The 10,149-nt window shown below is 41.7% G+C and overlaps 1 protein-coding gene and 1 pseudogene across 1 annotated transcript; both read left to right on the top strand.

Moving 5' to 3' along the window:
- The first annotated feature begins 1,019 nt into the window (after positions 1 to 1,019).
- Positions 1,020 to 2,624, top strand: LOC147436536 (uncharacterized). The gene is made up of 5 exons (XM_086489409.1): positions 1,020 to 1,147; positions 1,651 to 1,688; positions 1,790 to 1,869; positions 2,011 to 2,099; positions 2,192 to 2,624. The coding sequence occupies exons 1-5, from the start codon at positions 1,020 to 1,022 to the stop codon at positions 2,289 to 2,291; spliced, it is 435 nt and encodes a 144-aa protein (XP_086345535.1). The 3' UTR covers positions 2,292 to 2,624.
- A 66-nt stretch (positions 2,625 to 2,690) lies between these two features.
- On the top strand, positions 2,691 to 6,020 carry LOC147436537 (pentatricopeptide repeat-containing protein At4g14050, mitochondrial-like; annotated as a pseudogene).
- The last annotated feature ends 4,129 nt before the right edge of the window (positions 6,021 to 10,149 follow it).

Raw genomic sequence — 10,149 nt, forward strand, 5'->3', positions numbered from 1 at the left:
GCTACCATAAACTTGACTAATATTCTTCTATGTAGCCACTAGGCATAAATTTCTTGGACATCCAGACCCTCATTAGCCTCTTCAACATCATCATCAATACCACCATCTGGATAGCCTTTGTCTCCAGACCCTCATTAGCCTCTTCATCATCATCATCAATACCACCATCTACATAGCCTTTGTCTCCACATCTGCACCCTCATTTTATTTATTGTTGTCTTCTTCCACATCATCCAAGTTACTATTCTCTTATTCTTCTTCGTATGCAAACTCAATAGCAACACCAATGACATGATCAAGAGATTCTCCTGCACCACGATACCAACTTTACAACCATCATTGTAATCTATAATAAGTTTCCCAATCTTTGCCTGTGCATGCATTGTTTAGTAGGTTTTCAAACTCTTTCTTCTCATCTAGATCCTTGATATTGTCAGTCTTAAGGACAACTAGAACTTTATCAGCTATCCTGTGTAAAATATCTTGGGGTTGATCGCCATATTGTTGTTGTATGAGGTTCAGAAGGGCTTCCCTCTCATGTATTCCTTAAGTGGGGGGGCCTTAGTCATGGGATATGCTTATGTATCACCAAGTTGACTTATGTATCAAATACTTTAAAGATTCCCTCTTACGTATACCCTAACTAAGGTCCTCACACTCATCCCGTGTGCGCTATATGCTAAGACTAGGAAATGGCAGCAACATTGCATACACATTGCCAAACGGAGCTGCAAGCCTTGTTGGCAACCAGCTTGATGCCATTTCGAGTATGCTTTTGAATGGGGGTTTTGCTTGCTTAAATATGGCGGAGGCATGCTCATTCCATTTCAACCAATGAGAGCTTTGTGTTTGACTTGTTACTTGATGAGCCAAAGGTCCTTTTTTCGATATCTGAACGCAGCATCCACCACGTGGCATTAGGTTTAAATTTAAAAAAAAAACATCGCAGCCAAACTTCACCTCGCCGTAAAAAGCTACCAAGTGAATAAAATAAAAGCGCACTCTTAGGGGGAGAAAGCATGGCCAACATGATGGAGAAGATCGGCGATAAACTGCATATGGGCGGCCACAAGAAGGAGGTGCCCCACACTGTAGGAGCCGCCCATGCAACTCAGAATGCAGCCCCCCCTGGCTATGGTGTCGCATGGTAGAGGTCTCGTTCTAGTGCTACTGAAACATAAGATATCAGATTTCAATCAATGATCAATTGGCCTAATCTGGAGTCGAATCACCAACACTCATTGCCTTCCCAAGCCGTTCAACACATGCATATGCCCTAGTGTATTCTATCTATAGATGTTATATAGCAAGGCCCACCAAGCAAGACTAGTTATGAAATGGTGATGCATGTTTTGGATAGGTGCCCACTTAAAATGGGATGTGTGTAAACACCCTAAATTTAGAGTCCCCTGTCTGGTTTTAAAATACTCTCTTCAAGATCTGGTTTTGAACTCAGAGCGGGAATAGACTAGGCCTACTGTGGGGGCGAGCGTGGCTGTCACTCTCACGGGGTCGCCATCTGCAGGGCAAGAGAAATCGCTACAGTAGCACGTATAGGCCGAGGTGCCATTCAAGAGAGGCGCCACCCACAGAACGAGCGGGGGCCGAAGCTGAGAGGGAGCTGTGTCCCGAAGCTTGAGGGCTAGCCAGGAGCAGAGAAGGAAGGCCGAAGCTGAGAAGAGAACAAAGTGAGCGTCGAATGCTCAGACCAGAAGAGGGGAGAGTGCTGCAAGGCGGCAAGCTTCAAGGGGGTTTGTGAAGACTCGTAATCAGTAAACTCCATAAGCAGAAGGGGGTGCGCTACAAGTGCAATCTACCATGGTCGACAACTTGCAAGCAGCGATGCACTCTGTAGACCACATGGCCCAAGTAACTGATATCTCTCTCTCTCTCTCTCTCTCTCTCTCTCTCTCTCTCTCTCTCTCTGAGCGGCATGGACATGGGTTTCTTGATTCTCTTGATTGTAGGGTTTATTGCATGATTGTTGAGAGCTTTTTCTGTCTTACACAGGGTATTGCTGCTCAAACTACTTGCAATGCTTGCGGTTTTTGTGGTCACAAGCTTGCAACTGGTATTTCACAAGTCAAACTCTGTCACAAGTAAGCTTACCTTTCATTGTAGGGGTTTTTGATGTTCCATGCTTGTTTCGTATTATGTACGTCTTGTGACATAAGTTTTTTGCTCTATCTAGATATTTAGGAAACCCTTTGTGTGAGAGCAATAGTGCAGATTGTGTCCCTTCACCAAGGTCCCTGCCAGGACCCAACGATAGGCCCCCTTCCCACCTGTAAAAGAAAAGCAGCACTGGAGCATTGTAGGAGGGGCTGTAGCTGGAATTCTGGTGGTGGCCATTGCTATTTGCATCGTTGTCTACTGCTGTTGTTTTAAGAAGAAACCCCGTGTACAGAAGGATCCCAAAGTCGATGTTCCTCGAGAAGGAGGAGTGCAAATAAATCAAATATATGAAAACTTAGGTTCATAATTCAGCTCTCAACTGAGACTCTCTCCACTGCATGTTTCTTTGTGTTGTTTCTCAAAAGGACATATGCAATGCACAGCTCACTAAAGGCACTGTCTGAATAACAAAGGGATGCTGCCAGTAAATCTTAAATCATGTTTCTCTGTTTTGTTTCTCAAAAAGGCAGATGCAATGCACAGCTCACTAAAGGTACTCTTTGAATAACAAAGGGATGCTGCCAATCCTTAAGAGTCATTTGGGTCATGTTTGTCTTTCTTAGATGGGACAGCCAGATGCAGTGACTATGATAGCATTAATTTTTGGTTATATCCAGCATGGGTGCACGATGGAAGTTTTTGAGATCTTCCAAGGAATGCTAGCCAAAGGTCTGGAGCCAGATCACTTTGTTTTGTCTAGCCTCTTGAAAGCCTGTTCAGGTGGCTTATTGTTTGTTCAGGGTATGCTTGTCCATTGTCTTGTAGTGGAGATGGGCTTTGATGAGGATGCCATTGTCGAAAGCGCTCTTGTTGACATGTATGTGAAATGCGACGATATTTTAGATGCTTGCAAAGTGTTTAGCACTATGCCAGGAACAATGCTGCTGTTATGGAACTCCTTGACTGCAGGGTTTGCATTGCAGGGGGGCAAGGTTTAGTGTTGAGCTATGTCGAGGATTTGCAGAGACAAGGTTTGAAGCGGGACAAGCTGGGGTTTGCTTGCTTGCTTTCTGCTTGCAGCAGATTGGGTTAGGTGGGCGATGGCTGCACCTTTTTCAATAAATGCAGAAGAGGCATAGTGTTACCCCAACAATATAGCACTTCACCTGCATAGCAGACCTACTGAGCCAAGCAGGGCTAGTAACACGAGCAGAAGATTTGCTTCAAAGCATGCCGGCTCCCTCAGACACTATTGGGTGGTCTACTGTGTTGAGCCATTTTAGGACATTTGGCGATGCAAGGGACGCTTTGCACTCTTCTTCTGGCTTACATTCCAATTTAATGCACCACACATGTTTCAGTGATTCGACAATCTCTTGAACCTTCAAGTTTCCCACTTTCAAGAGGGCGGGCTCCGATGAGCACCAGCCCGCGCTTCATTTGAGTTGCTTTGCTTGGCGAGTGATTATGCACATGTTCCTACTCATTAGCCGGTGCTAGCTAAGATGGAATCACTGGACACCGGGCAACGGGGCAACAGATGAACGATATTCGTATAGCAACCAACAAGGCAATGGGGTGAAGAGTCGCTCTACAATGCAGGGATTGCAATCGAGCGACTTCAGTTGGATGATTGCTTGGACTGAGTTTATGAGGTGGATACCTCCTCGTCACAGAAGTTGTGAATGAACAAACAGGTGCAAAAGGCAGCCAAATCGGCACCAAGTTCTGGGAGGTGATATGCATAGAGCACGGCATTGATCCCACGGGGTCATACAATGGCAACGCTGACGTGCAGCTAAAGAGAGCGAATGTGTACTGCAACGAGGCAAGCTGTGGGCTAGTCCGGAGCTGGCAACAACTGGGCCAAGGGTCACTACACCGAAGGCGCGGAGCTCATTGATTCTGTCCTTGACGTTGTCCACAAAGAGGCTAAAAACTGCGACTGCCTTCAAGGTGAGTGCCTTAGATCTCATTCTATCGTTCTTTATTCTATTTTATTCTGTGAAATACTGTTTTCTCATGCCTTCTGTCACGTGACACATCCAACCCTATGTGTCCGTGGACAAGCTACACCATAACAGGGTTCCGTCAAGTCCAGTCAGTCTTTCTAGTTTAGAAGTGATCTGGCACTTTTGTGAGTCTATTCATAGACCGTGCATGCCCAGTCACTTGGTATAGATGCATATCCTCTGGTTGCACACAACATGATCATAAGCATTCCCATCAGAATTCATTAGAATCAGTTAGGGGAATTTTTCAGTGCATTTAGCCTATTTTACCTATTTTTGACATTTTTCACTTATTATTTTTAAGTGACTTTTGTTGGAAAGTAGGTAGGGCAAATTGAGTAATCTTGTATATAAGCAATCTTAAACTAGCACTATTTGGCGAAAGAGGCAGCAGGAGCTCCACGCTCAACAGGCAACTTCTCAGCAGAACCCCCCTGCAGGAGACTTAGAGTTTTCAGCCAAGGATAGCCAGCGGTTTTCTCCATTGCAGATCAGTCCCAGCGTTTTTCATTGCAGACCAACCTGGTGACAGCCAGACACAGTAGATCAGCCTAGCGTTTTTGCATTTGCAGAACCACGGCGACAGAAGGACCAAATTTCAGCCCTAGCATTTTTGGTTGCAGATCAGCCTCGGCGTTTTGCATCTTTACCACGACGAAAAGTCAAGGAACATTAACGTTTTCAGTTTTCAGCAGTTAGCCCCCGCAGATCAAGTCCCGAACCTCGCAGATCTCACCTTCCCACAGCAGTTCCTCGTCGCACGGTCGGTTTTCGCAAGGTTTACAGTTTCAGCCTGAAAAACGCAGATGTTGAGCGTCGTCGTCGCATCGTCACCATCGACATCCTCATCGACATAGAGTCAAAATTAGCGTTTTTGGACAGGAGTAGGAAGATTGCAAATTTCAGCCCTTAGGTCGACTTCGTCATCACTGTCGTCATCGTCGACATAGCTTAGACTTGCATCAGTCTTATGCAATACCATTGTACCAAATTGTGCAATCAATAGTAGACCATTCTTGCCAACGAGAGTCGGGCCTTCGGAGGAGGGTTTTACAACATCTCTGGTGTCGTATCTCTCTTCTCTCTATCTCTCAGTCTCATACACTTGCACACACAGTGTCCATTCACTTTGTTTGTGATCAAAGCATTCTCTCATTAAGAACGGAAGGATCTACCTTCCATAAGAACAAAAGAAACCTTGAGCATAGTTCAGAGCACTCATCTTGAGCAAAGCGCAAACATACAAAAAAAACCTTGAGCATAGTTCGGAGCACTCATCTTGAGCAAAACGCAAACATTCATTCCGCTGCACCTAACATCTTCTTTTCCATTTCTCCGATGTTATAGTTCCAGTTATGTCTGGTATAATGATTCTGTTGTCAGTTTTGTTTATATTTGACAATGTAGCTAGCTTGTGCAATCGTCTTGTTTGAAAACAATGTTTAGATCTGTCCTCAGTAAAGGTTTGAAAACAATGTTCCGATCTGTCCTCAGTGAAGGTTGTCAGATTTCTTTACGTGAAATTTTCACTGCTATTTTGACTCTATTGAAAATATGTTTGATTTTAACGTGTAAGATAATCCTTAAATCCCAAGTGGGAGCCCAAGATGAGGTGGACAATTTTTTTGGAAAAAGAAATTATGTGATGAAAATCCCATGTGGGAGCCCAAGATGAGGTGGACAATTTTTTTGGAAAAAGAAATTATGTGATGAAAATCCCATGTGGGAGCCCAAGAAAAGGGTATACTGATTTTTTTTGAGAAAGAGGTCTCCGTACAAACGAAACTTTTGTAAAATTTTTAAGATTTATATTTTATGTACAAACTCAAAATTAAATACATATGGTGCTTTTTTAAAAGTTGCATTTTGCTTAAGCATAGACGTGCATTCATATCACATATAATTGTTTTTGTTCAAAAAGATTAATCTTTTAATGGGTTGTTTTTTATTTGCTGAGTGAAGTTTTTCATGGTTGTTTAAGAGTATGCATTATTTGTTATTTAGAGAACAATTCATTTCATATGTGTGCTTTAAATCCCATGTGGGAAGCCTACTAAGTAGGTGGCTAGTATCATATGTTTTGAGATTGAGATTTGTACCAGTTTACAAGGCAAATGCTATTTGTTTTTTGACAAATTACATTTAGACGATTGGTTTATTTTAATTTAGTATTCATTATATTTGTTGCTTTTTATGGTTTTTTCTCTTAACATCTATTACAAATGAAAACATACTACAATGTACACTTCTGTTCATTTGCAGTACAATATGTATTTTTGCAAAAGCACGTGCTTCTAAAATTGCTATGTTACTAGTGTACATAAAATAGTGGGTCATTACATTCTGTACGAAATCCGTATGAGGGGGGATGGCTCATTGCAAGAACGTCCGTATCTTGTCCGTATGTAGGGGGGTAGGTTAGCAAGTAAGATACCGTACATAAGGGGGTTTCTCTAATTTTGATGCACTTAGGTGACATCCCCCCATTACTAATAGTGAATCCCTCGGGGTATAGCTATAGCAATATCAAAACTATCTAATAACTTTTTAGTCTCTTGTGATCTTGTTTTGTGCCATAATTGTCTATAAAACCACTAGAATACTTCAAGAAATCTATTAGCCATTTTAGATCCTCCACCATGTCTAGCGTGTTTGAAAAATTTGGTTCTTTGTTGATAGTGGGACTTCTCCGTACCTTGAGTAGACCAGATTGACAAGCTTCCATATTTCTTTACAAACCAAGGAGTGTGTTTGTAGATAATGTGCTACAAAAAAAAAAAAAAACTTCTTTAGCAACTTATGCAAGTATTGAAGCAAATTAGTAGAATCAACATTCATAAGTATTCCTATGAGTGTGTGAAGTGCTCTAAGGTCCAAGCACTTGTCATAGCTCTCTTGAATCTGTTGAACTCCTTCTTAAAGTTGGAGAGGTCATTCTTTCGCAAATGACTTTTATCACAATAAAAAGAGTACATGCAGTGTGAAGAGGTGGAAATTTGAACAGGGAATATCTAAAACAACTTGTAAGTTTGGATGTTTAGAGTGTCTATCTGGGGCATTGTTCTAGCTAGCAGTAGATACAAGGGCTTTTAACATTGGCACCCCTTAACACATTGTACATACACTTTGTGTCTTTAGGTCCCCCTCACGTGCCATTGGACCTTGTACCTATCAAAGCCCTTAACATCTAGCTCCTCCCCAGTATGTTGAGCTTTGATTATTGCAGGGATACTAGTGTGGTGGAATACCCAATTCAACACATTGAAATATTCACTATCAACGTCAAAAACACCCAACCACCAAAAGCCCTTCCAAAACTCTACCAACCAGCAGTCCCACTAAGGTGAAACTAGGTAGCCAGTTGGTCTATTCCTTTCTAGCTCCTACTATTGATATCCCAAAAAAGGCCTAGATGACTAAGAACTTTATTGCTTATCTTTTTGGCAATTTCTCTCCAAAAAGTGTTCAAAGAAATGCTTCCTGATTTAGAGAGCCAAGGGGATCAACGAGTGATAGATTTTTGAAAATACCTTGTTACCTCTTGCCGCTCTGGCATCTCTGTTGCTCTAGTACACTTCCGCACTATCTTGCATGTTGTTTCTCCTAGTCCAAGGTTGGACCATTGAGGGGCGAGCAACTTGTCGTGCACCTCTAAGCCTTTCCATTGGCCACCTTGAAAGAAGCGTTTTGCCTTGTCAATCATGTCCTTTGCTCTAATAGCCCATGCTTGGTCCTGCATAGTGATTGATGTTAGAAACTTGGCACATTGGGCCTCTGCATGGACAACATGGTTGAGAATCTGGATGCCTCCTTGCTCTATTGGACTCTTGATGCTCCCATTTGGTTCACTACCATGGCATAAAGTCTTTGGTGTTATTTTTTCCTACAAATTGTTTCACCAATTTCAAGCAATCCTTGTAGTTGCACTTGGCTAATTTGAGGAGCAAAATAGTGAAGGCTATGTATGGGAGCATAAACAAGTTCATCACTTTTATCCCGCTCGAGAAAGAGAGTAGCACATATTCCCACCTTCTTGAATTAGGGGAAGTTTGAGGTCTTGAATTCGCCTTGTAAGAAATGGTAGAGGGAGAAAAAACTTTTCAATTTTGAAAAAATGAACAAGGAATTTTAAAATCCAAACTTGCGGAAAAATTTTATATTTTTCCTGGGTGTGCACGATGTCACTTTTTGGGGGCCCACATGTAGTGTTATTTTCAAATATCTTGGGAATGTGTCCCTTTTCCAAAAGCTCTCCCTTCCGATGCACCATTTTTCTCTTTGTTCCAAATTTCAAATTTTCCTATGCTCATTCTGCCCTTTCTCTACACCTTTCTCTGCACCATATCCAACTCATCATCTTCCCCACATCATCTGATGAATCCTGCTAAAAGAGGTGTCTATCATCTCCATGTCGAGTTGGAAGATGAATATTCCCCTCTCCAAAAAAGAAATAGGCTTTGTGAAACTCCTCGTTTTGCCATAAAAGCATTGAGATTATAACAAAAGAAGCACATTGATCTATGGACAAATGGTAGATTGTATCCCATAGACACTATCACCTGCATCCCACCATTTTTCAATTGTTCTTCATTGATGAGATTTGTAGGAGATGGTATGAAAGGGTTACTAGGCTATACACAAAGTATTGCACTACAACGGGGCATTCTTAAGTTGGAAAACCATTTGCTACTATAGTTGAAGGATTCTCTTAATCAGAAGCTTCAAGAAATCAAGGAGAAGGTAAATAACCTCCAATCATTGCTTAATATGGTGAGAAGAAAGAGCTCGGAGCTTGGACTTAACCAAAGATAGAGGAATTGAAGAATATAAAGTGTCTCGAGCAAGGAGGTGGAGGTTGCAATAGAAGAATCAAAGTAGTGAGGTAAAATTTCCTTTTTAAAAAAAATCAAATTGATATCCGTTTTGTAAGTTGATATCTTTGGGTGGTATAGTTTTTCTTTGTGTTTACCTCCTCAGGTCCTTAATTTGGCCATACTTCTCACAAGGAAAATTGAGAGGTGCATCACAATCATTTTGTGAAGTGATTTCACATGTTGTTGTTGTTGGTAACATCTAAATGAAAGAAGATTTAGGGTTTCTAGGCAAAAATACATCAATGGATTTTTGCAAAGTTCTACTTTGAACAAAGGTGAAGTTCAAGGCACTTTGGACAAAGTTGGAATCAATAGGGCAGGTTACCGAAAGTTGTTGAAGCTCATCAATGAAACTTGAAGCGGTCAAGAGTGAAGGGGTCCTTGCTTCCAAAGCCATTTGTTGCTCAACAAGCCAAGCTCAAAATTAATTCAAAGGTTATGATATGTTGGGAAAGCCTTTCCACATCAATGACATATATCCTAGTCATAAGAAAGACCTCAAGTTTAACTCTTTCAACAATTTGTTCTTTGACTTGAGAACTTTGTAGAGGGCAATGATATTATATGCTCTCAAGTCCGAAGCACCTCAAGTTTAACTCTTTCAATAATCTGTTCTTTGACTTGAGAACTTTGCATAGGACAATGATAAAATTCTATGATCTTCAACATACTAAAATGAATGGGCAAGCCATTTTTGTCATCAAATTAGATGAGACTGAAATTGTGAAGGGTAGAATGCTTGAGAGCTCTTCATACCACAGAGGGAAAAAAAGCCCCATAGATTTTAATGTGCAGTTAGAGAAGAACATTTGTTGACAACTACTATATGTTGGTGAGCGAGTCCATGCTTGAGTGGAAAGCTTGGCAATGGCCCAGGAGTAGGCACTTATGCAAACCAAAAACCAAGGATATCTAGCACACTTTAAGCCCCCCTCAACAAGATTTGGGGGAAGGAATGGATGGAGGCTAGATGGGTGGCGGTAGCAGGTAACATCTAGAACTGATGACAATGAAGATTTTTCTATGGAAGGTGTTATGGGGGCCTGTCTCAAAAGGAGTAAAGGTTCTTGTGAGAGGGATTGGAACTCAGGTTGTAGAATGGCTTGATAGGACATTCCTCACCTATTCAAGGAGTGCTCAACTATAAG

The sequence above is a fragment of the Adiantum capillus-veneris genome, chromosome 18 (genome assembly GCF_014529385.1).
Source record: "Adiantum capillus-veneris isolate H3 chromosome 18, ASM1452938v2, whole genome shotgun sequence".
In the NCBI taxonomy this organism is placed as follows: Eukaryota; Viridiplantae; Streptophyta; class Polypodiopsida; order Polypodiales; family Pteridaceae; genus Adiantum; species Adiantum capillus-veneris.

Bases quoted from the DNA above. Each gene is read 5' to 3' on its own strand.
- LOC147436536 (XM_086489409.1), top strand. From the start codon at position 1,020: ATGGCCAACATGATGGAGAAGATCGGCGATAAACTGCATATGGGCGGC. The intron at 1,148-1,650 runs GTAGAGGTCTCG...AGGGCTAGCCAG, and splicing joins CCTGGCTATGGTGTCGCATG to GAGCAGAGAAGGAAGGCCGA. The intron at 1,870-2,010 runs GTAACTGATATC...TGTCTTACACAG, and splicing joins CTGTAGACCACATGGCCCAA to GGTATTGCTGCTCAAACTAC.